This window comes from Protomyctophum bolini (genome assembly GCF_963924005.1).
Source record: "Protomyctophum bolini genome assembly, chromosome: 24".
NCBI lineage: Eukaryota > Metazoa > Chordata > Actinopteri > Myctophiformes > Myctophidae > Protomyctophum > Protomyctophum bolini.
This window is the reverse complement of record NC_137885.1, coordinates 11,160,907-11,186,380: the sequence shown is the minus strand read 5'-3', so window position 1 is coordinate 11,186,380 and position 25,474 is coordinate 11,160,907. Positions and strand designations below refer to the sequence as shown.

The window sequence follows — 25,474 nt, the reverse complement described above, 5'->3', positions numbered from 1 at the left end:
AGAAATTCAGGAGGGGGAAAAAACCTACACAAATGATTGTATTGAGCTACGATTCAGGAGTTAATAGGCCAAATAAAGTGGAAAGCTGGTAATTTGATAGGATTTGTTGTGTGTGTGTGTGTGTATGAAATGTTTTACAATATATAGTTTGCCTTGTCTTGGGCTACTAAAATGTGTTACAATATATAGTTTGACTTGTCTTGGACTACTAAAATGTGTTACAAATTTAGCCTATTTAGTTTGACTTGTCCTGGTCTACTAAAGATATGAGCTGTTTAGTCTTTGGGTCTAAAATGCACCATATCAGACTTATTTTTTTCCCTTTTTCATCTTATGATGTTAACACTGTTCTATTTTATTCTTGTATTGTCATAATGCAATGTTGATTTACTTGTAAGTGACAACATGGATATTGGTACTTGGTTCTGATTAAACTAACCTGAAATTCAGGAATGATTGCCCTTAATTCTTTTTTTACCTCGAGTCCTGAAATCCTGACGACACTTATCCCCTGCGTAAGTGGGTTGTGGAAGTAATTTATCTATGGACAATAACAGGGTCATCTTAGAATCGTCTCATGAGAATTGTGGTCCAAAAATAAACAAACTGTATCCGCGATCTTGTCAGGGAGGTGGCTCTCTATCGATAGTCAGTCACTCATATTTGACAGTCTGTTTCTGAAGAAAATAATTCGTCAGCACTAACAACTGCCCAAAAGTGCGAGGTAGTGTGCACGCATCCGCCTCGTTGACGGCAGACTGCTGGGCGAGCGCTGGCACTTTGGAATGGGGGGTCAGATCAACATATAAAATGAATTATCTACTGGCCATATATGGAGCGTGTCTTGAGCGGGCCTGTTGAGAACTCTAGTTTTTGCCGGCTGCAGGGCGCGGCTGCTCTAATAACTTTGGGGAGTTTAAATGTACAGGTATGTGGGGGAGGGACAACATATGGAATCTCAGAACAGGTCACAGGTCTAAGGGTTTGAGGTCAGATGTAGAGTTGCTGGCCAATATTGATGACGTCAGGGATCTCCATATATGGGCTTAATATTGACGACATCACGTGATGTCACGAGGCATGACCATATACTAAAAATATCTTTCAAAAAAGGAAATGGTGATGGCCCCCCTACTTCATGCATTGTATACACTTGCATAGTAAACTGGGCCTACAATAAAGTGCACGTGCTTACTGTGTTATCGTTCATATACAGTAGGCTACTCAACCTTTTCAGGCCTTTGAGGCCGTAGTTTGTTGATTACTTTTGATTCATTAATGGTATTTTTTTTGTCACTTCACTGTCATGTGGGGGTCCCTGGGGTCCTCTATGGATCCATGATCCATAGAGGTTGTAGTACTGTAGCCTACTACTCGATAGCGTATTTTGCATGTAGCCTACTTATACCACCCCCCCCCCCCCCTCTCTCTCTCTCTCTCTCTCTCTCTCTCTCTCGCACGCGGTGTAATGCGATGTGGGTGGAGGGAGGAGGAGAAGAAGGGAGGGGAGAGCGAGCAAACGGCAAGCACACAAAACGCAGAAACGAACGAGATCTGAACTGAAGCAGAGTAGCAGACTACTGTAGTTCCTCAACAACTCTCTCAGAGTAGACTTAAGTTGAGAGAAACATTCCACGTACATCCACAATGCTGAGGGTGGCGATCAAGGCACGCGGGAGCCCTACGACCGTTACGAATTAAGCGCTAGTTGTTATTGAATATTGATGCTGCATGTAACGGGTAGCCTAATATGAACAGATCATAGAGGGATTGGGAAGTGGGCACATCAGGATTGAGGATTGAAGGATTCAGTCTCGTGCACTGCTCGTCATGGAAGGAGATACTCCGGTGACGGTTGCGACTGCGAGACGATCAGCCGCAGAAGAACTCCTCCGGACTTCACTGCTCTTCTGCTTGTTCTGCGCCGGTGAGTTGGCTTGCGGTGGTGACTCAAATAGGGCTACGCTACGGCGGTGGTTCTCAAACTTTTTCACGTCAAGGACCCCCAAATTGACACTAATTATTATTAGCCCATGGACCCCCATTTGAAAAGATATGCAAGGGAAGAGAAGATTTTACGAGAGATCAACCCGTTTAATTTCAAGGACCCCCAGTTTGACATATAGATATATACGCACCTCAATTTAATTCCATTTCTATCTCTGGGTCCGGGACCCCCAATTTATATTGTAAAATCAATGTTAATTTAACTGAGAGTATAGACCAAAGTCACCAAACTAGCATTTAGCTGGGGTCTCCCTGGAACTCCATCAAGGACCCCTGGGGGTCCCCGGACCCCACTTGGAACCAAAGCTTTAAGTACAATTATGAGGTATCTATCTTTACTTTACCGGAGTATTTCCAAATCCAAATGTAATTTTACTTCTACCCCACTATCTCAAGAAAGAGGCAATTATCCTCGCTGTTACCGTTTTACTCCACTACAAGTATTTTAAAACTGAAATGTCTTTGTAGGTCTTTGATCATTACAAAACATTACACGTCCATTTGAAAATAGCAGATGCAAGGCTTGCAGCAAGATATTGTTGAGTTATTTTCAAAATGTTTTTTTGATTAAAAAAAAATACACTTGTGACATGGGACATTCTGCATAATCTGTAGCCTACATTCTACTTTTTATGTTATGAGACTACCGGTACATTTGTGCTAATACTTTTGTACTTCTGCTCAACTTTCTCAAGTAGCCTACATTTTGAATTCCAGACTTTATACTTTATACTGCTTGTTGTTGTTGTTGTTGTTGTTGTTGTTGTTGTTGTTGTTGTTGTTGTTGTTTCCCCTCGGCTCGGCCTCTAAAATAAGTTTTCACCAGGACCATTACTTATTTAACACCCCATCCACAGTGGGGGTATAGTGAAACAGCTTGTTCATATTTAATTCATGACGTGAACTCGTCATTATAGGTTAACAAGGTGGATGACAAAAACGTTGTGCGCGCCAAGCGTGGTGTGGCACATTGTTTATTCTAAAAGTCCTATAGACTCGAGGTGGTGGAAAGTCTAGGAGGCGAGGTTAGCCCTAGAGACCTAGACTACTTTCTTCCTATAGCCTTCCTAAGCTTGTATACGAGCTTGTAAATCTGTCCAATTTTTGTCTAGAAGACAGATAAATAGAAGAATGGGCACCTCAATGTAAATGTGCTTTTTCCAGACTTAAATCCAATGTATCCTTCAACTTCTTGTTTTAAGTTGTTTATAGCCTACCCACAATGATTTACACGTTTTAGCAATTATTGTATAAATATTTGACATTGATTGTAAAATGTTCAAGCATGTTATAATTACAACATTAGCCCTATACTATACGAAGACCATTTTCCGTTTCCATTTTGGACAGAGACAGAGTTTTACGTTGAAGGTGCCCACTCTTCCTTATAGTGCCCAGTGCTGACTAATAGCAACCTAGTAATTAGTTATATTGAGTATATGCCAAGGGTCCATGAATATATACTGTTCTCTTTGATGCAAGTCACTGAAGTCTGAAGAGCATCTGCTGAACCTTGAAATGCAGACAATCATTTTCATGGGCTCAGGGCTGAACACAATCATGGTGGCTGGGGGTAAACCTTGAAGGCGGTGAGTTATACTGTAGCTACAGCACAGCTGAGTGTGGGGGGAGGTATAGGGGGAACATGCTGCCATTGTCTCCCAGGGTGTCGATAGACAGGAGCCAGGAGAGAGGGGGGGGGGGCAAGAGTCAGAGGACCACCCAGAAAGAGAGGGCCTACTACAGCAAATGGTCTTCGCTGTCTGGGTTTGCGAAGACTTAATTGTTTACCACACACTGCTCCGGGCAGTGCACACACTGCACACCCCCAGCGCCTCCACCAGTTCCTCTGTCCAATTTTCCATACGGTTGTCACATTTTCCTTTTACTTTATACCTGATCATGTGAACAAGTCTAGTGCTTTTTCTGGTTTTTGTATTGACCTACCGGTATTTACAAGCTTGTTTGTTAAATGTAGGCTATATATAATTGTACAATCCTATGCAGTAGGCTATATTAATGTCTGTCGTTATGAATGCCTGTAGTACATAGCCTGTATACTTTATCCGCGGGATTCAGCGTTTTAGCCAAAGCGATAATTTAAGCATAATAACAATATAATTATATTGTATAGATCTCTCTTCAACAAATGCCGCGGACAGACGAAGCTGACGCCCGACGTAATTCCGGCTTTTTAGACAGCTGGTGGATGGAAAAGAAGCTCCAACTCCGCGGCTGACTGACGCGGAGGAGAGCGTTTCCACGGAGTTGGAGCTTCTTTTCCATCCACCAGCTGTCTAAAAAGCCGGAATGACGTCGGGCCGCGTCAGCTTCCTCTGTCCGCGGCTGTGCGCGAAGGTGTGCCTGCGCTGACTGAAGAACTGGGAGGCGGGAGGCGCGAGGGGTGCGCTGCCCGGAGTAGTGTGGTAACCAGGTCTTCGCGTCTGGCGAGGGAGTGTTGAGCTCTGAGGCATTCACCTGGAAGTGAAATACGTTTATGGAAAAGTGCAACAGCTCTTCCCTGTAAAAGTCTTTCATAAGGTCTTGAACGGGGTGTCTGGGACCCATATAGAGATACTGTCGGGAGGCCGCCAAATCTTGGTGTGATAGAGACTTTATTATTTTCATTTACCGCTTGAACCCTGGGTTAGGGTTAGCAACCCTATATATTCTGGGGGGAGCTTAGCTGCAAATAGGTGGGTAGGTGTAGATCGGCTATTTTCGGTGAAGAGGTTTGATGTACAGGCAAAAAGGGCAGACCGAGTATCGAGAGCCAAAGGTCAATTTTGAAGTATTGAGGGTTTAAGTGGTTAAATGTTGGAAAACACACTGTACACACAGCTAATGGACTTTAAGCAGTATAGACTGCAGAGAGGTCAAAATGCAAGGCCAGTGCTCTATGCCCATATATCCCTGAATTCTTGCACTGGTGACTGTACACATGCACAGAGCATAATTCGGGTTCTGGGAAATTATTGAGTGGAAACAGAAGTTACACACGTAAATACTCGTGCAAATCAAGAATAACCCTGATTGTATTGCTTGTTTGTAGCTTTGTATGCAAAGGCCCCGTCACGCTGTTCGGCCCACCATGCTTTGCATGTTTTTTCCCCGTGACAGCAGAAAGACAAACATCGCTCCCAGCTCACAAAAGAGAGGAAAAACCTTCAAACATAAACAGGTGTTGCTGTGTCATCACCAGTCCTGCATGTCTGGGCTAGTACTCTGAGACACACACAGCTATGTGCACAATCCTGTTGAATTAATAGGCTTTTTTATGACACCGCATTGAGTGCACTGCATTCAGCTCATCACAAGCAGACACAGTCAAACATGCATGTGTACACGGGTGCATGTGTTTTGTCCGACGTACTAACAGTCCTCCACAATCTGTGTGTCTCACCCTACCCCAAAACCCAACACTAAAGACTAAACCTAACCTCACAGGAAGCCACGGGCTAGTTTTAACCTGCCACGCAACAGGTTAGTTTTGGGTTTTTTTTTTGGCTTTCGCCTTTATTTTATATATTTTATTGAGGAGGGATAGACAGTAGGCTGACAGGAAATGGGGAGAGATATGGGGGAGTGACATGCAGTAAAGGCCGTCGGGATCGGGAGTCGAACCCGCGGCACACTGCCAAAAACGTTTTTGTTTGTTTGTTTTTCTCCCCAAAATGTCAAAACTGCTGTGTGTGTGTGTGTGTGTGTGTGTGTGTGTGTGTGTGTGTGTGTGTGTGTGTGTGTGTGTGTGTGTGTGTGTGTGTGTGTGTGTGTGTGTGTGTGTGTGTGTGTGTGTGTGTGTGTGTGTGTGTGTGTGTGTGTGTGTGTGTGTGTGTGTGTGTGTGTGTGTGTGTGTGTGTGTGTGTGTGTGTGTGTGTGCGTGCGTGCGTGCGTGCGTGCGTGCGTGCGTGTGTGTGTGTGTGTGGGGAGGAAGGGGAGAATGTTTAGACCTGTCATAAAGAAGATGCAAAACGATATGATTTATACCACTTAAATGGTATAAAAGATCGGTTTCTCCAGATCGGGTAAATTGCAGATCACCGATCGAGACATTTGGAGTGAAAATCGATCGGCTGATCACCGATCGGTGGCCAATTGATCGGAGCACCTATACCATTTACACGTTTTAGCAATTGTATAAATATTAGACCTTATACACCATATGGCAAGTACAGTCAATTATGTACACAACTTCTTTAATCTGTTGGCCTACCTTCCTATAGGCTATAACTTGTAAATCAGTGTTGCTTTTATTTATTTAGTCTTTAGTTGTGTTTGTGTTACTAAAAACTTTAGGCAAGTAAGAGTGGCTGTGTGTTAAAAGGTGTGACTTGTGCAGGCTACAGGAAACACTAAGGCCTACTACGCATGTTTAAAAGTAGCGGATCTAAACCACAGTGCTCTTTAAGTGTCCACACACTCCCAACATGCTCTGTGCTTCTATAATGAGTCAACTGTGTCCTTAACTCTAGAAGACTGCTTTGAGGGTATAATTAGAAGCTGGTGGGATGTGGTTGTTTGCTTCTATTGCTTTGAGGTTAGTCCATGAAAGGTTTCATTAAAGCACGTTAAATGATTTAACCTTTTTCCCTTTTCTTTCCTTTTTTCCCTCCTTCATCTGGGTGAAGTCTTTCCCCAGAGGAGAGAAAAGCTTAAACTTCCAAGCTGGTGTACCTATTTTGACCATTTCGGAAAATGTTGTGATGCTTTGTGAGCTTGTAGATCAGCTATTTTCTCTGATATTGGGCATTTACATAATTACAGCACCCCCCCCCCCCCCCCCCCATCACTTGATTGAATTGGCGCATGTTTGAAGACATTTTGGCACTCACCAACTGCAATTATCCACTTCATCTTTCTGCATAATATGCCATTTAACTACTTCTCTGGCAGGCAGTGACGCACAGTGTAATGGCTGTTTGGAGTACTGCTGTGACGGCTCGCCACCTTTCTGCTGTTCTTACTACGCCTACGTCGGAGACGTGCTCTCGTAAGTCACACACACACACACACACACACACACACACACACACACACACACACACACACACACACGAGCACATGCGCACACACCATAGACTGCCAATAAAGACTGGACACGGGGAACGCATTGCACCCATTTGTTTCTACAGACCCGCTTTGAAGCCTGTTTTTCAGCAACCCGGAAAATGACTGCAGAAGTAGAATAAGTCAGTAGAATAGAACTCAACTCAGTAGAATAGAACCAGCAGAAGCCCTAGAGGCCTAGAAGCACTATATCTTCAATTAGAAATTAATGGTCCCATTATCTACAAAAACACTTGTTATTGAACGAAGACTTTATGTATCATTTATGTATTTGTTTGTGTTTCTGGCAGAAAGGAGCTTTCTGACAGACACTTTCTGTCTCTCACTCTCTCACACACACACACACACTCACACTCACACTCACACTCACACACACACACTCACACACAGTCTAACATTTTTAGCACGGGTGTCGGATCAATTGATTGTTTGTTCAAAGGAGACGCAATGCCACATCATTGACGTGTACAGGAAACAAACTAGTTCACAGGAAATTGGTATGAGACAAGACACAATCAATCCCATGTGTGTGTGTGTGTGTGTGTGTGTGTGTGTGTGTGTGCACGTTGCAGGGGGACTGCGATCTCGGGCATTGTCTTCGGCGTGGTGTTCCTCATGGGGGCAGTAGCAGCCTTGTTCCTGTGTGTGTGTATGTGCATGAAGAACGGGCGCGGCGCTCGCGTGGGCGTGTTCAACAGCTCCTACATCAACACTGTGACCCAAGGCTACCCAGGTACCCACACACACACACACACACACACACACACACACACACACACACACACACACGTTTGTATAACTATACTTGTGAGAACCTCAACATTATTGTACAGCAATTTTATGAATTATGTTTTTGGGCTACCAAAACAAACAAAATACAGCGAGAGGGCAAGTTTTGTCCAAGCAGGGTAAACCATAACTACCATAGCCTTTTCTGGCATATTTCTTAGCCATTTATCCAAGGCTGCCAGGAGATGAAAACTGCCTTTGCTTTAGTCTTATTGTCGGCTGCAAATAATAATAAGTCAATAATTTAACAATGAAACCTAGCAAGGAACGATTCAATAAATGAACATGAATAACGCAGATGAAATACATTCTGATTATCTGGGATGAGTCGAACAATAATGGTTGTTTTGCTCAACTCAATAGCTCATTCTGATCAACTGGTAGCTCAAAATTGGTTGTTTCCCCAATCCCCACCCCCTGGGAAACAACCTATCATTCTAAATACTTATCAAAATAATATAGATAGGTCACAAGAGCCCTAACTTCCGTGTTCACAGCCATCTACTTTGCTGGGGGACCCGGTGGCGTTTACCGTCATGGACACGTTGACCCGCATGCCGCGCAGAGCGCTCCTGCATGGAGATGCACCACGGAGGCCCCTGTGCATCTCTTCCGTGTTTGACGTGACAGCAGAGCTGGAAAACATGGCTGAATGATTGTTGATTGGAAATCGCATTTGATTCGATAGAGCTCCCATACGCGTGCGTCCTGCAGAGACATACCTTGCATGTGTCTTTTAGCACGCACGCACGCACGCAAGCACACAGTGGTGACTGGTCCAGGCTCTTTGAAACCTTAGTCGTAGTCCTCAGGCGATCCTGTAGCAGACATCTTTTGAGAACATGGACAGATGTAACACAGTAACAATATCTCTTTGGCCTCCAGCGTCAACCGCTGTTCTTTCTGTTCTGACTGGGATTTCAGCTGTAAACATTCTGAAAGACCTTGTGAAAAGAAAAACTAAACTCCTTGAGAACGATTCGGCTGATGAACCGAATCCCCGGGAGAGATTGGAAACCGCAATTAAAAAAAGGGTGTGAACGTAAAGATGGTGGTTAAATATTATGCAAAAAAACCATTAAAACCTGAGGCTGATTCTACAATTCATCTGGGAAGAAACCTCATCCTCATCCGTTACTTTTCAGGATTCATCTAACTACCAGTAAGACGCGGGAAGCGAATCTAACTCTAAATGCACCAACTCGAGAACCTTTCGTCCCACCGACTTCAAATTCGACACACGCGTTCCACCCCACCAGAGGGAGTGCAGTGCCCAGTGTCGAGTCGGTCGGACCCACGGTTGTCCAGAACCGCCCCAAAAAAGGCCTCTGCCCGGGCCTCTGGGTGTCCATATATGGAGCTGGCTTGTTCTGATGAGTTCTGAAAACATTCTGACGTCTGCATAGACTCCATATTTGGGCACGCCTGACAAAGAACTCCATATATGGGCATAAAAGAGGACACAGACATAATATCTGGGTGGGGCATTCATTTCCAACTTGCATCGTTCCAAGTCCCAATGGGCACCGCTATAGTATTCCAAAAAACGGCAAAAGTATCAAATCGTCAAGCTCAATACGCGTAGCTTTACGCCGCGTTTTGAGCTTGTTGATCTGCTACTTTTGATGCTTTTGTGTGGCGCTGTAGTATAACCCATTCTGACCTGAGATCAGATTCATACGAGGTTTCCACTGGACACACACTGGTCTGATTAATCCATTCTGACCTGAGATCAGATTCTAAAAATGTCAGTCGTTCTTCGATTTTTCAAAAATAGCAGACCTACAAGCTCGTAGCGCGCCACTCGGTGGCGCGCTATGAGCTTGTAGATCTGCTATTTTTAAATAGCTAAAGCATGACATGATGCTAACACCAAAAGGGGTTCCCGGTCAGAATGGGATAATTATCAAGTACTAGGGCAGTGGTCTCCAAACCTTTTCATGTCAAGGACCCCCAAATTGACACTAATTAGCCCGCGGACCCCCATTTGAAGAGATATGCCAGGGACCCTCATAAGACTCTAGCAGTGACTCTCAACCCGTTTCATTTCAAGGACCCCCAGTTTGACATGCAATAGGCTACGGACCCCCAATTGGTTCCATTTGTATACACTCTCAGAGTTACAGACCCATAAGGGTCTATTTGGTTCCTAACTATCATTTAGCTGGGTCCTGGGTTTGTGAAACTATATATTAAAGTGTATTTTTTATGAGTTTGATTACACAGAGTAATAGATAAAGATCTGATACTATAGATGGGTATAGATTAAATACTGGCAGAATAGTGACATTTATTTGGAGACTGGTGAGAGAGACTCTGTGCTGCCGGCCACATGCAGTTGCCCTGGCGCTACACTCTGCACTCACCCACCGGGACAAGGGGGGGAAGATTTAATTAAACTACTCATTTGTCTGAGGGGCCTCAGAATCCCCTCAAGGGCCCTACATGCCGGGACGTTTTCAATAATTGTGAAATGCCTGCTTAGACTAGTTTTCTGCAACGCTGTCAATAAAACTGCCGTTATTGCCCTCATCTTCATTGTGCTCATCACTGTGTAGTACACCAATTCAACCACTAGAGGACGCAGCGTTCCTATCAAAGTTGTAAAATGGAGACAAGAAGCATATTAAAAGTGAATACCAGTATACCGTCAATTTGTGTGTGTGTGTGTGTGTGTGTGTGTGTGTGTGTGTGTGTGTGTGTGTGTGTGTGTGTGTGTGTGTGTGTGTATATATATATATATATATATATATATATGCATGCAAACAGCTGTGTCTCATATTGTATCTTGGAGTAAAAGAGGCACTAAACAATGAAAACAATGTACTGTATGTACAATGAAATGGGAATACTGAGGTCATTCCTTGTAAACGGTGCAGGGATACACACCAATGATTAGTAATCTTTAATGTGGTTGAATCCCGTTAGATATCCTTCTACTGTCACAACTGCTCACAAATCTTGCTGCTGTGGTTGCACATTGTTGTATACTTCCTGTAACCGGACCGCTCACTCCAAAACACATGCTTGCTCTGCTCGTATTCTTCTTGTTTTGGTTTCACTGAGGTTATAAGGTTACAAATAAGGTTGGGTTTAGCTGCTTAGGCGCTTTACAGAGATTGTGCATTACATTCACCCATTCACGCACACATTCACACACCAATTCCGGAGGAAACCAACCTGCACATCGGGAGCAATTAGTGGTTCAGGATAGGGCATTCACTTCTAGTCATTTTTACTAGTTGACTAGTTGCCTAGTTTAACTACCTATTATGTAAAATAAATTTAAAAACTGTGTACGTTGGTGACTATAACTATAATCTACCTGATCTTGAGGCCTACAAAATCGAGAAAATGTTTTACTTTTTTTTCTTCTTATCAACTAGTACCAACAAGGTCGACTAGTGGATTTACTAGTCGACTAGTTGAATAGTCGACTAGTTTCTTAATGCCCTAGTTCAGGACACTTCGAAACTTTAGAACATGGGAACCTTGAGTTTCCCAGCGGGTCACTCTACCCCTGAGCCACTCCGCCCCAAGGTCAGGTTATAGGCATACTGTAGTTTTAGCTACAGCTACAGCGTGTTTTGGGGGCGAGCGTTCTTGGATTCATTCATACACTTTTTTTGTCATGAGTCTCAAAATCTCCTCTCTCTCTCTCTCTCTCTTGCAGGACCACCTCCTCCCTACGCCTACAACTATGAGATGTTCCCCTCCCCCCTGCACCCCCCACCCTACACCCCCACTCAACCCAGGGCAGACAGCTACTCCCCTCCACCGCCTTACCCTGGAGGCTGCGCTTACAAGTGACCGCCCTGCCGGGGGTGTTGTTGAATTTGGGTCCATTTTCAACCCCCTCGGTTACATTTAGCGGCATACAAATGCAATGGTTTAACGTTTTAGCAAAAACAACATAACTGTGAAAGGCGTTTTCTTCCCCAGTGTGGGGTGTTTCACTCTCGGATTACAATGCTGTGCACATCAAAGTATGTGACGTGCTTTGATCAAGGTGAAGATGTAATTTGACTCAACACGTCGTGGACGTTTTTCTTTTCTTCCCCCCATTTTATTTAAGGGCAAAATACTTTTGAGGACAGAGAACATGGACTCCATGTCCCATGAGACACAGCAGAATGGATTTTGTTTTTGTCCTACTTTTTACTTTTTTTGACGTTGTGTTTCAGGTCATTGATATCACTTGAAAGAGAACAAACCTGTTTAAACTTGAGTATTATTCTTGCCTACTGTACGGAGGACTTAATGATGATGAGGTGTGCTCATTGTTTTAACTGAGTCTACACAGTCAAATTATCAGTGTGAATTTAACTTTGAGAGTGTAAAAATGAAGAAAAATCACATCCGTGTGAAGTGAGTGGTGCAACTCTGTGTGGGGGTCCCCGGGGGGTCCCAGCTGGAACTTCCAGACCCACAGTAATGCGCCCAGGGTGCGAGCCCGGTTCCGGCGAGCCGTCCCACGTCCGAAACGGTCGAGACCCAGCCAGCTCCGTAATAGAGTGGTTGCACCACTCTTTCTTTTTTTTTACTGTTTTCATTGTTAATTATACACAGAGTTAGATGAACACTGACTGAAGTACTGGCCATACTGGCCGATGGTGGATTATTGGCCTTTTTCTGACTTTACTTGAAACCAAGGATCATTGTGATAAGAACGGATAGTTGGAGTCGACTACATGAACCCATAAGGGACTACCTTTTTTGCGGATCCTGGGTTTCGATGGGCGCTGATGGGACGCTTGTTTTACAGTGCCGGCTAGGCGGCTACTACTAGTTGGGCGGGGTTATATAACCTCACAAAAACTATGCCTAAACCTAACCTCAGTAAAACTATGCCTAAACCTAACCCTAACTTGTAAAACATGTGTCCCCTCAGCGATCATCGATTCGCAGGCTCCGCAAACAAGACTTTTCACCTGAGGCCGATTCTACAGTTTTCTGTGAAAAATACTAAATAAAACACGTTTTCATGTCAAGGACCACCAACGATTATATGTATTTGGCCGCCGACCCCCATCTAAAAATATTTCGTACCAGGGACCACCCAGAAGCAAACATTTGAGTTCAAACTATTTTACATTTTCACTTCAAACTATAAAAAAAACAGCACATCTACAAGCTCACAGCGTGGCACATATTATACTCAAAGTATAAAATGAGAAATGACACGGATGCTTTCACCCTTTTAATGGGTTAATCCAGTGGTTTTCAACCAGTGGCCTTGAGGGGGTTCCAGGTGGTCCCCAGCTAAATGATGGAGTTGTTAACCAAATGGACCCTTATAGATATTTAACTCTTGACAGCGTAAAATGAAACCAATGCACATGTACGGGTCCATTCGAGAATGTAGAAGAATTGTTATTTTCAACGCCAAAACAAAATATTCTTTAGTTTTGGGTCTAAGAAGCTAAATGTGGCTCAAATGGGTTGAAAAACCACTGGGTTAGTCCATGATGCGTTTTTTCTTCTTCCCATCAATAAAGCGTAACAGCCCGGACGTCATCCTAGTTTGATGGAAAAGTTACATTTATGAAGAAACGTTTGATGCATGTAAGTAAGTGAACTTGTGTTGCACTAACATACAAAACAACTCTTGTGAACAGCTCTCAAAGCATTTGATGAATGCTAGAGTTACTCAGCTTTATTAACTGAAGGCTCACAGCCTCAGCCTGACGACCTCAAAACTCTAATATCTCCCCTGAGTCATAGGCAACTAATTGCCCTTGACTTGTCTTAGTGGTTAAGATGTTGGCTTTCCATGTGGGAGACCAGAGTTCGATTTCCGGCTCGTATACTCACATACAAAAGAAGACCTCAACAGCGCTAAGAAACATCTGATTCTGTGTTATTTTAACTTTACTAACTGAAGGCTAACAAACAAAAGATCACAAAATTACCAGGAGACTTTGGCTGAGCGTGTCTGACTGATGGTGCAGTGGTCTAATCTAATCACATAGGCGAACACACGCATAGGTGAACACGGACATTGCTGTTCCTTGGAGTGGTTGCACCACTCAAAAATCAAGGAGAATGACATACTCTAGTATGCCATTGTCGACGATTATAATCCGGGCCCAGTAGGCTATGCAAATACACAGACTATTCTGTCAGATGATGGGCTAAAATGCATTGCTATTTTTGAGTGGTGCAACCACTCCAAGGAACAGCAATGTCCGTGTTCACCTACCTATGTGGCCATGAGCACCAGTATGACTATGAGTACCAGTAGGGGCGCTGTTGTGCCAGAAACAGAGAGAGAGAGAGAGATAGTATTAGTGCTGCACTGTTGCCTGCTAATGAGAGAGAGAGAGAGAGGAGAGGAGGGGGGGGGGAGAGGGGAGTTGCACCACTCAGTTCACACAGGTGTGTTTTTTTTTTAACATTTGACCTAATTCTTATCTGTAAAATGTTAAGTGGACATGAGGGTTCTTTCAGACATAAGCCCCAGGTGTAAAGATAGTTTGTTATCAGCGAGCCTGCAGGTACTCTGTTGCTGAGTTCAGAGCTGAGGGCCTTTTCAACCTACAGTTTATTATTCCTGGCCTGTGTAGTGCCGAGTCATCTGCGAACAGGAACAAGTTGCAGTCACAAGCTGATGTCATGTCGTATGGAATGGATACGCGTTATGTCCATATAGGTTAATTTATATTGTGTCATGTGTCAAAGTGTAATGAAACACACAATATAATGTAGTCCTGAAAATGCGGAATGAATGAATGAAGCCTCCCATGGCTACATCCAGCTACCCACTATGATTACAATACAGCCACATACTGAGTCATCACACCTGTGTGTGTGTGTGTGTGTGTGTGTGTGTGTGTGCGCGCGCGCGTGTTTTGTGCACTCCCGCGTGCGTAAATCCTGCTCCGGTCAGGTGATCCCAGGCGGGCGGCTGACGGAGAAAGCAGCTGGTGTGGGATATGTGTCTATGGTTCAGCCCACCATCAAACGACACGCACAGCACAGCACACTGACTGACACATAACACACGCACATTAGACGTTAGACTGTTTCACCGGGATCCATTGGAACCAAGTCCCCAGGACCTCAAGATATCCCACTAATACTGCGTTTTTTTTGGGGGGGACGTATTTCTTTTTCGGGGGGGATACAGTCACACAGAGCGGCATGGGGGGACACCGGAGCGTGGCGTTATTGTTGCTGGTGGCTGTAGCGGCTTGTTCCGCCGTGGAGGTAAGAGAGAGAGAAGACCCTGATTGTGATATAGATGTGGATGGATGGATCTCTGACTGTGTGACAGGTCCTGGATCGGTACGTGTCGCCCCCCGACAATCAAGCGATTTGCGTGGTCGGCGGGCGACACCGATCCGTAGCCTACGTGAGCACTGGTCGGAGCAACAATGGCTTTTTCTTTTAATATATTGCCTCAGCTCAGCTGTTGAACGTTTTCCAAAACATGCATACTATATAGTCTGCTTTATTCATATATACCGTCTGCGTTAATTTGAGGGTGGGAAATGATCATAGCCCGTACAAGATCAAACGACAAGATCCTTGTAACTGTTATTGTTTTTTCGGCGATCATGGAATTTGAGGCATTTGACGTTTTTGTTCTTTTAGAAAGAAAGCTGCAAACACGACCCCCCCCCTCGAACCCCTCTAATGTTGATGGATAAACACGCTTTTAAAACGTGCATACAAATAATGTCTCTTGACGACAAATACCCCGCCGTCCCCCAACGACAAAATAAATAAATAAAATAGAATTTGACAGAAAACACGCACATTTCGGGGGGCAGCGGACGGTGCATGTCATTGTCTGCGCCATGTTTATTCTTCTAACAATGTTTATTATGAAAAGGAAAGGCATGCCCCCGTCTTATTTTTCCGTATCCCGAGGGGTAATTTAACGGGAGCGGGGCGTGTTGACTATAACACAGCTCCATTACTTGGACATTTTATCCGTCCTAGAATAAGCATTATAACGCCAGTCAATGTGTCTTAAAACTAAATGAATACGACGTCTATTTAGTTGTGGTGGTGTCGTGTCTGAGATGCGGAGGCTTTATTGTTTATGTATTGTGCTGGTGTTGTGCACATTAGAGGAGACGTACTGTGTTAAGATGGCGGCGGTGGGTGCACTGCAGACTGCAGCATTCCAACATGAGATGAGAGAGACAGAGAGCTCAGCTGAGCCATATGCATCCAACAGGCTCACTATAGTGCTCTGTTATGACCAGTGGTTTCCAAACATGTCAAGGACCCCCAAATTGACACTAATTAGCCCGCGGACCCCCCCCATTTGAAAAGATAACGCCAAGGACCCCCATATAAGAAGATTTGTACGGCTCTAGCAGTGATTCTCAACGCGTATAATTTCAAGGACCCCCTGCAGTTTGACATGCATATAGTCTACGGACCTCCATTTAATGGCATTTCTATCTCTGGGACCCTCAATTTATATTGTAAAATCAATGTTAATCAACTGTTAATTTTAACATATAAGGGTCCATTTGGTTCCAAACTGTCATTTAGCTGAGTCTCTCAAGGACCCCTGGGGGTCCCCGGACCCCACTTTTTATACACAGTGGTTCAATCTCAACCCTCCCCCCCCCAATAATCATATTTGCATATTTCATTGTCAATGATGTTTTTAAAACAAACATTAAACCTGTATAATGTATAATGTTAAAAATAGGCAAATGGCAGATTTGGACAATGTTGGGGGCCAGTTTCTTTTTATTGTAGCCTATAGTTTGTTGATTACTTTTGATGCAATACTGGTCGTTTTTATTTATTTAATGTTATTATTATTATAATGATTAGGTAGCCTATTTAAAAAGCTCCTTATGTCACTTCACTGTACATTCCATTACCCCCCCCCCTCCAAAAATCATGTGAGGACCCCCGTGGGGGTCCCGACCCACAGGTTGAGAACCACTGAACTACAGCTGGCTGTGGGTTCTCAGTGAACCCGTTTGTTACATTTAAAGACGGTCTGTCCCTGAAAGAGCGACATGGGAGCCTAAACTGAGATAATTTCACACAATCACTGCCCATTCATTTTTTTCCTCTCATTCTCAGCCGTGTTATCATAGGCTGCACTGTAAAAACATTATGGGAGGGTTAGACTACCCTCTCCGAGATAAAGAGTGGACCTGTGAGGAGCCTTTTGGTTAAATTAGAACTGTGTGTGTGTGTGTGTGTGTGTGTGTGTGTGTGTGTGTGTGTGCGCAGAGAGAGAATGTGTGGCCCTTGTCTGTTGTGAGAAAAATACACTGCGGTGTTGTGTAACCACCAAGTGGCCACATTGTTGCAGATATAATCGTACAATCGGCCCTTTGGCCGCTGCAGCCTTTTAATTATAGTGTCTTACAGTCTTGTTGTGTGGGAATGGTGGTTTGCGTCCCCATGACAAAACGTAACCACCATGACGACAACCCACAGACCCAAAGGTGCTGCTTGTAGCACGGCCATGGCACTGTGGTTGTAGTGTCGAACAATAGCCCTTACACACCTGTCCTAGAGCAGCGGTTCTCAAACCCCACAGGATCTTTTATGTGCAACATTGTTTTCTCACGGTAAACAAAAGAAACCACAAAGTGTAGCCTATAAGCACATTTATATAAAGTAACAATTTCGATACGGTAGCATATAGAAATCGGCCATATTGGCCATAAATATGCCATATCACTATCGAAGCAATCTCAAAATAATTATTATTTTCACCGATATTGATGACTCAATGATAATCAATGGCTTTTGGTACTCGCAGATTAGTCCCTCAGCGTATACCTGTCTCTTTAAGAGCATCAGCTGTTAGTGGGGAGGGCGGCTTACCATCTACCAGCAAATCAATTAGTTCAATATAAATATTATAAAATATGTAATATATCGGTATTTGCTCGATATGAAATATAACCGAGAGATCGGATATCGTTCATAATTTCAATATCGTGCATCTCTACTTTTAAGACCTTTTTGATATCTGTAAAATAAAGAAATTAGAACATTTTGGTCAAAAGTAATCAAGAAAAAAAAGGCCAAACATTGGGCAAATTGTCAAAATTCTAAGAGAGCGAGAGCGTTGTGAGCCCTTGTGATCTTGTATATCGGCTATTTTCACAATATGGATCTGTGGAACCGAGGCAAACGAATGTAATGCCTCAAAACTCCAATTCCTACGAAGTGCTTTATTTGTCAGGGTGCGGGGGGGGTTCCCAGTTCAAATGTGATTTATTTGGGAGGCTCATGGCCTGAAAGATTGAGAACCACTGACCTAGAGCAGTGATTATCAAACATTTTCATGTCAAGGACCCCCAACTTGATGTGTAATCCCCCCCCCCCCCCCCCCCCCCCCTCCAAGGACCACCCCACTTTGAGAACAACTGATCTATAGAGACTCAAGACCCCCCCCTCTCTCTCTCTTTCTCTCTTACTAAGCCCTACATTTCATGAAATGTTGCATAATGTCAAACGAGACAAATTGAGCAACTTAATATATGACTAAATCCCTTTATATTGACATTGTATTCTTTGTCAGGGTGTACTTTCTGTCAGTTTAGGAGGTGCTTAAAAGTTGTGTTTACAGCAAATCTTCAAAGGCTGAGGAAGTGACAAATGAGGGGCATAATAATCAAATGAAATGAGATTAAACATTAGATGATGGAATGGAGATTTAGCCTCATGAAATGTCAACATTAGCAAATCCCTTATTGCCTAAGGTATTATCTACTATACAAGTGAAAAGGTGTACCCATACTCATTCTTTCTGCTCTATCTCCGACCGAACCACACTTTCACCACACATCTCTATATGCAAAATAAATTCGGAACGCTCCCCGAACTGACATAGGCTATTTTTTAGCCGTTCAAGTGTCTTATTTACTCTATTAAATATTACTTTTATGAAACATTCCTACACGGAACACGGAATCACTGCTGCCCCAACACGGTCAGAAACAAGCCCAACCAGCCCACAAACAAGCCCTTTAAACCACGCTACTTACATACACTACAACTCGCTTACAATTCGCAAACCTGGCAACACCCTGCCTCTTACGTCACCAGCTCTGTTGCCAACTACGTTCACTTAATGGGGCCAGTCTTTCACAGTGACACACATGTTACATGAACCACGCGCCCGGGATGGTTTCTACCCCTCAATGTCGTATTTGCTGCGCCCTTCTAATGCTGCGCCACGCCTACTCTACACTCACTGCTTGCAGCAGCAGCACTCGCTGGGAGCTGGGTCTGCAGGCGACCCTCGCGCAGGACATTGATGAGAGACAGAAGGAACAGGAGAGATTATACGATCGCTATTTCGCTTATTCCATCTAAATCTCTTTATTTACAAAAAAAATGACTCGACGATTCCCTTAGTTACATCAACATTGTTCTTTGACATTAATCGGATTGTGCCAACATATCACCCTTACACCGATCACTTTGCCTATTTTCGCCACACAGCCAATTTACTTCCGCGAGCGGCCGGGCCATTCCGCCCATGCGAATGCATGGAGAAAAAAAAGAGACGAAAATCCAGCTGTATCGGAGCAGTGCCACACACACACACAGTCAGTCACACACACACACACACACACACACACACACACACAGAGAGGAGTTGACAAGTGAGAGAACGAGACGGCTGTTGCGTTTCACCATGGCCAGTGCTGTTGTAGACAGCGACGACGATGATACACGGAAATAAGTGTGGAAAAGAAAACGAGCAGACATCACAAAGAAATCGATCTGTCCAACGACGATGGTACAAAGACAACAACACAGCCAACTATATTCTTATAGAGAAAAGCTCTCAGCTAATTCGCCCCGTGCAAAACAATTAACGCACGGAGTTGCGGTCTGCATAGCTGCAGACATGCGACCACTATCAGTGGTGGAAAACGCTGGCTTTCAATATTTAATGAGAGTTGCAGAACAGCAGAACCACGTTACAAAATGCCATGCAGGTCACACATGTTTTCACTCCTAAAATGTATCAAACTAATAATACATGTGAAACGTTGCCCGTTAAAATCGTTTTGTCTAAAAGATCGTCAAATATATGGCCGTTAGTACTGTTAATTCAACATCCGGTGAGGGGAGGATACGGATTGTGTATGGAAATCAGCGCATACAGTGGGTGGGCTTTAGACCGGATGTAAGCCACATCCACTAAATGTACACTAAATAGAAATAGTATAAAATACTGCATAAAATGGTGTAGCCTACTGCAGCTATTTATAACCAGGTAGTGTATAAGTGAAATTGAACACTTAAATTAGTATTTAATACTTGAACTAACAACAGATGGGTCTATATACTATTTGACTTTTTTTTTTTTTCTTTCTTTTACTTACTTAGAGCTTAACAAGAATGTTACAAGTCATCTCATCTTCAAGAAACATTTAAAAAATGTTAGGGCATAAAACCCAAAGTTGTTAAACCTTTTATTATTCTCATTCTGATTTGTTATTTATAGAAAATAAATGTGACTTATTGGGAAACAAGTGTTTTTCTTTACAAACCAAGATATTGGCCTAAATTATAATGAATATAGCCCTCAATGCTGAAAAAGAAGGTTTTAAAAAAATAGATTGAAAAAATTTAATCGAACATCGAAGCAAATCGTGAGCTTCAAATCGAAAATTGAATTGAATCGTGGACTAGGCGAATCGTGATAGCGAATCGAACATCGAATCGAATCGTGAGCTGCAAATCGAAAATTGAATTGAATCGTGGACTAGGCGAATCGTGACAGCCCTAATGTATACATACGCCTGCACGCGCACACACACGCACATGCACGCCTGTAAGGCCCCCCCCACACACACACACACACACACCAACATGCGATTCATTAAATAACTATTTCTCCGCACGCGCGCACACAACATTATTCACGTGAAGCCTACAGGGAATTACCGACGGAATGTATATACACACACACACACACACACACACACACACACACACACACACACACTCCCGGCTCACACGCTTAGAATTTATAGATGCGCGATTACATAACAGCTGGGCGTCATTATAGCGAGCCTTAACATGTTGACTACACTACACTACACATAATAACTAATAACCCGTTTTCAGCTTAAAGCAATTATATTTCATTGAAGCAACTCCTTAGCATTGTTTTCATACCATGGATGTGATAAGAAAATGTATCAAACATAAGGGAAATATTAAATAGTATCGGGTGTACCAGTTTGGGCTTTTCTTTTTTTTCAATGGGGCAATACATTGATTAAACAAACGTTTGATTGATTGAGTTGTACAATGTTATACAACCCTAAACTACTTTTAGAATACACTACACAATACAATACAATTTTAGAACATATAATATTGGCCAATATGTCAAATATGTAAATATTACATATAATGGCATTGAATGGAAGCGGACCATTTGTAACACATGTTACAAATGACCCGCTTTTGCAAGTTTTCTTTGCAGTTGCTTACAGACCAGAATGAATGTGAATTCCGTCTAAACACGATGCAAACTAATGAAGAACATAAGCATGAACACATCCATGTGGATTTTTATTCACCAACACCAAAGACAAAAATTGTAGCACACATATACTCCAGGTGTAAAATTATACGCATTTTGAAGGTAAACACTTCAAACTTCCTTGCTGTACACATACTGACGCGATGGCGTCATGGTGGCGTTGACCAATCAAGAGATAACGTCCATGTTACAACCGTGAAGCGTTACAACCTTGGCGGCTCTCCCCTACATTTGTTACTAACATTAGGTTGTGGCGAAGTAGAAACGTGGCGAGCAGATAGTGTGTTTTGGACAAACAGGCTAGGTATTGGTGTTGATTTGGGTCAACTGGACAAACAGCGTGGTGTTGTTTTGTGTCTGTGTTTGTGTTGGAGCACCTCAGTGTGGCCGTACAGGTCATGTGCAACCTCTTCCACAGAGAGATGGAGACACTAAATCTCAGCTGGACAAACATGTTGGCACGCATGCATCGCTGCCTTGCATGCTGTGTGCTACTGTTGAGTCTGTCACTTACTTTGACTGATTTATGGCATTGTCTTTCTGTTAAAATCCAACTATGTTAATTTAAGAAATCTGGCCATATAGGTCATTGTTTATTCTCTGTGCACACGTGTAGCCTATTGTATGTCAGACTGTATGTCTGTCCCAGTCACAATCCTTTAGTAATTAGGCTGTGGAAATATTCAGGACAAAACAATGGTACATTTCCAATAACCCATCCGTTACTACATGTGGAGTCAACTCCCGCCATTTATTTCTTCCCATAGTGCGTGGCGAAGTAGCTCTGGGATGAGTGCGCGCGAAGCGCGCACGAAATTCTAGTACTGTATATATGCCATCATGTAGACAGACCATGCACACACACACACACACACACACACACACACACACACACACACACACACACACACCGTTTGTATTGCTATACTTGTGCGGACATCAGAGTTTTAGGATGGTGACTTTATGAGTGCCATCATTAAAAAATGTGGGCAATTCTTTAACTCTATCCCTAAAGCCAGAAATGACCAATCTACAAGCTGGTGACATGTCGCGTTGCAACATGCCGTGAGCTTGTATGTCATCACGTCACGTGACACCGGCGCACAACAAAGCAACCCATTTTGGTCTTCACAAGAGAAACTGTGAAGAAATTCTCCTCATATCTTATTTCTCAAATTCTGCTATATTTGTGAGGACATTTGACCCTGACAAGTACGGTAATACTAGCGCACACACCATTCCCTCCAGCGCCAGCATGGCCCTGACCTGGCAGCGGGGGCTTTAGGAAGCTAGGTTTCCAGGCTAGGACCCACCCACCCACCCCACTGCCCTGGATGATGTTAAGTCTCTGCTGAGCGTGGGAGCTGCATGCCAGCCTTTGTGTGTTTCCCTGTCCTTGGGAAACCATGGGGGGTGTCTTTCTTGGATGGGCGTAAAGGAGGTCTTGTTTGTGTGCAAAACTGTGCATAGTGCATACTGCAGTGTTTCAGCCTTCGGGGGGGGGGGGGGGGATCAGCCCTCTCTCCCTCCCTCGATTAGTGTGCATTAATACCATTATGCCTCTTGCCGTTTTTTTTTTTTTTTTTCTCCTGTGGGTTTGTGCCTGGCACCTTATACTGCAGATCTGTCTTTGTGAGAGGCTGGGTTCTTCTTCTCTCTCTCTCGATGTAACAGTGTGTCTGTGTGTGTGTGTGTGTGTGTGTGTGTGTGTGGCCATCTCAATAAACAGTGGGGGTTTAAGATATCCCGAGGAGGCAGGAATGTGGATTATCTCTTATCTGTCTTAGAACATTCTGTCATCTCGGTTATGACAACACTGACTCCCACTTAAAATCTCATCATGATGTAGCGTCCCCTTATTCCATGGCGAATATTCAGTGAAAGTAGCCCACAGTAGCACACGATCTACAAGGCTCCGAAATGCGCTGCACTGAGCTTGACGAGGTCAATGCACAGAAGGAAGGACTGGTAGGAAAATGCTAACAGACCTAGAGTGGAGCCCTGGGGCATCCCTTTCAACTGGGTGTATGTGGTTAAAGGGCCACCTTTCAACCTGTCTTCACCCGTCTTCACTAATGTTCATGATAAAACGGCACCATTTATTTTTCTACTCAGTGACCGTCTGTCTCATAAAAGGGCTGTGGGAAGTTCACAAACCCGTCCACCAGTGACCTCATCGTTAGGCAATTGCTTTTAAACGATATTTAGATTTGTATTATCGTGAGAAGAGAACAGTGGCTTCCATCTTCGCATCGCAACTTTTCAGGAATAGAAAGCCTGCAGTTTCTATTAGTTCGGATTCCCCATCGATGATGTCACTGGTGGACGGGTTTCTGAACTGCCCACAGTCCTCCTATGAGACACAAACGGAGTAGAAATTAAAACCAATGTGCTATTTTATCATGATCATTAGTGAGGATCAATCACATGTAGATGGGTTGAAAAGTGGTGAAGTGGTCCTTTAATTTCACCCTTGACCCCACCAGTTCTTTCTTTCTTTCTTTCCTTCCAATTGATTCCCACACACACATTCCTTGTGTTGCCAGTGCTGTCGTATCCCACTGACTCACCCGCCAGTGAGGAATCCCCTCCGGGAGGACGTCCTACTCCTCCCGCCCAACACTCCCAGCTGACAGGTGCCGCCCCACAGCCCGTAAGACTACAGTAAATGTGCAGTGACGCGTATCAACCCTCCAGCCTGGCTTTCCTCCCACAAACACGGGCCAATTGTGTTCACCACAACCCCACAGTCGTGGGCAGGCACTTTTCCAATTCCTGACCTTTTCCTTGGAGTAATTCGTTGTCGTGGTCGGTCCGTTGTCATGGCCGTAGGCTCTGTGGAACTGGGTCTTGACGCTCCATTTCACTGCTTCCATCCGAGTAGTGATCGCCTCAAGCCATGCGTAACTCCCCCCCCCCCCCCCCCCATGTCACTTGACCTTGTGGATGTAATGGAAGTCAACTGCTCCCGTGCGCTTTCCTTTCCCCCAGAGCCTTGCCAGTCGTTTCCGCCGTCTCTGTAAAGCAGCTTCCTTTGACAAAACACCTCTTTACAAGGACAACATAATTAACACTTAGTAATGCATCTCAAAGCATACCAGATGAATTATACACAATGCAACGACTCGTGTATCTTAAGTAAAGGACAACTTTAGTTTTTCTTTCAACCAAGGTTCATGTTTTAGGTTGTTATTAGAGAAAGGAAAAGATAAGTGTAATTTGTTTAATTTGCTGCTTTCTTTCGTTTTAGCGAATTTAGCAATTTCACAGGGGCATTCGAACATGGGGGTAAATATGTGTACTTTATGTGCTATAGTCCTACTAGACCCCATAAAATTACATCTGGCCACACAAGATCACACTAGGATCTATTGAATGTCAAGAGGGAGGTGACAAACGTATACGTATTGAGCCTAAACACACAGTATGGCATCCCCATAGTATCCCCCTTTTCATTCAGTAGATCCTGTGATCTTGTGTGGCCAGATGTAATTTCCTCTGGTCTAGTAGGTCTATAGTAAACAATAATAAAGAAATGGCCATAACATTTTGTAAAAAAATATGTATTTAACCCCATGTTCGAATGCCCCCGCCCCCCCTGTCAAAAATCGCTAAAACGATAGAAAGCGGCAAATGGAGAAAAAATAATAATAATAACGCTCATCTTTTACTTTCTCTAATAACCGTCCTAAAACATGAACCTTGGTTGAAAAAACTTGTTACCCCCGTGAAGGTTGCAATCTATTCTCTAGTAGGCCTGTCACCCCACTCGCCCGTTGAACACGATGTCAGAGGTTTAAAAGAGAGAAGGCCAGAGCTCAGCTTGTGAATGAAACACTGTGTGGCCGGTTGATGGCCATGATTTCTCTGGGACCCGCCAGGAGCATCTCCCTGGCGTCGGTCGGCAGCACTCTGCAGCCCTCAGCTCAGAGGTGCTACAGTGCCGTTACTCAACCAGGCTTCAATGTCTTCTAAATCCTGACGGTATGTTTTAACAGCGGGAGACCTTGGAGACCAACGGCGAGCGTCGCTTGAATTTCATTGGATCTTGCCCAATCGCCCACTATCGCCGGGCGACGTCGCCTAAAAGATGAATTATTT

The 25,474-nt window shown here is 43.8% G+C and overlaps 3 protein-coding genes across 10 annotated transcripts in view; 2 read left to right on the top strand and 1 right to left on the bottom strand.

Moving 5' to 3' along the window:
* The window catches only part of map3k2 (mitogen-activated protein kinase kinase kinase 2), a 316,607-nt gene that overhangs the window by 128,090 nt on the left and 163,043 nt on the right, over positions 1-25,474 (bottom strand). The gene's annotated exons all lie outside the window — the stretch shown is intronic.
* cyyr1 (cysteine/tyrosine-rich 1) lies at positions 1,561-12,709 on the top strand. The gene is made up of 4 exons (XM_080758658.1): positions 1,561-1,927; positions 6,901-6,997; positions 7,647-7,807; positions 11,537-12,709. The coding sequence occupies exons 1-4, from the start codon at positions 1,831-1,833 to the stop codon at positions 11,671-11,673; spliced, it is 492 nt and encodes a 163-aa protein (XP_080614784.1). The 5' UTR covers positions 1,561-1,830; the 3' UTR covers positions 11,674-12,709.
* The window catches only part of LOC308311531 (amyloid-beta A4 protein-like), a 60,618-nt gene continuing 49,927 nt past the window's right edge, over positions 14,784-25,474 (top strand). For 7 of the 8 annotated variants that reach the window (XR_013963666.1, XR_013963667.1, XR_013963668.1 and 4 more), the window contains exon 1: positions 14,786-15,072. Coding sequence is in view for 4 of the 8 variants with exons in the window: in XM_080758263.1 (XP_080614389.1) it covers positions 15,007-15,072 (66 nt within the window). In the remaining 4 variants the exon portion in view is untranslated. Of the gene's footprint in view, positions 15,073-25,474 lie in introns of all 8 variants that reach the window. The other variant, XM_080758264.1, reaches the window with a different exon arrangement.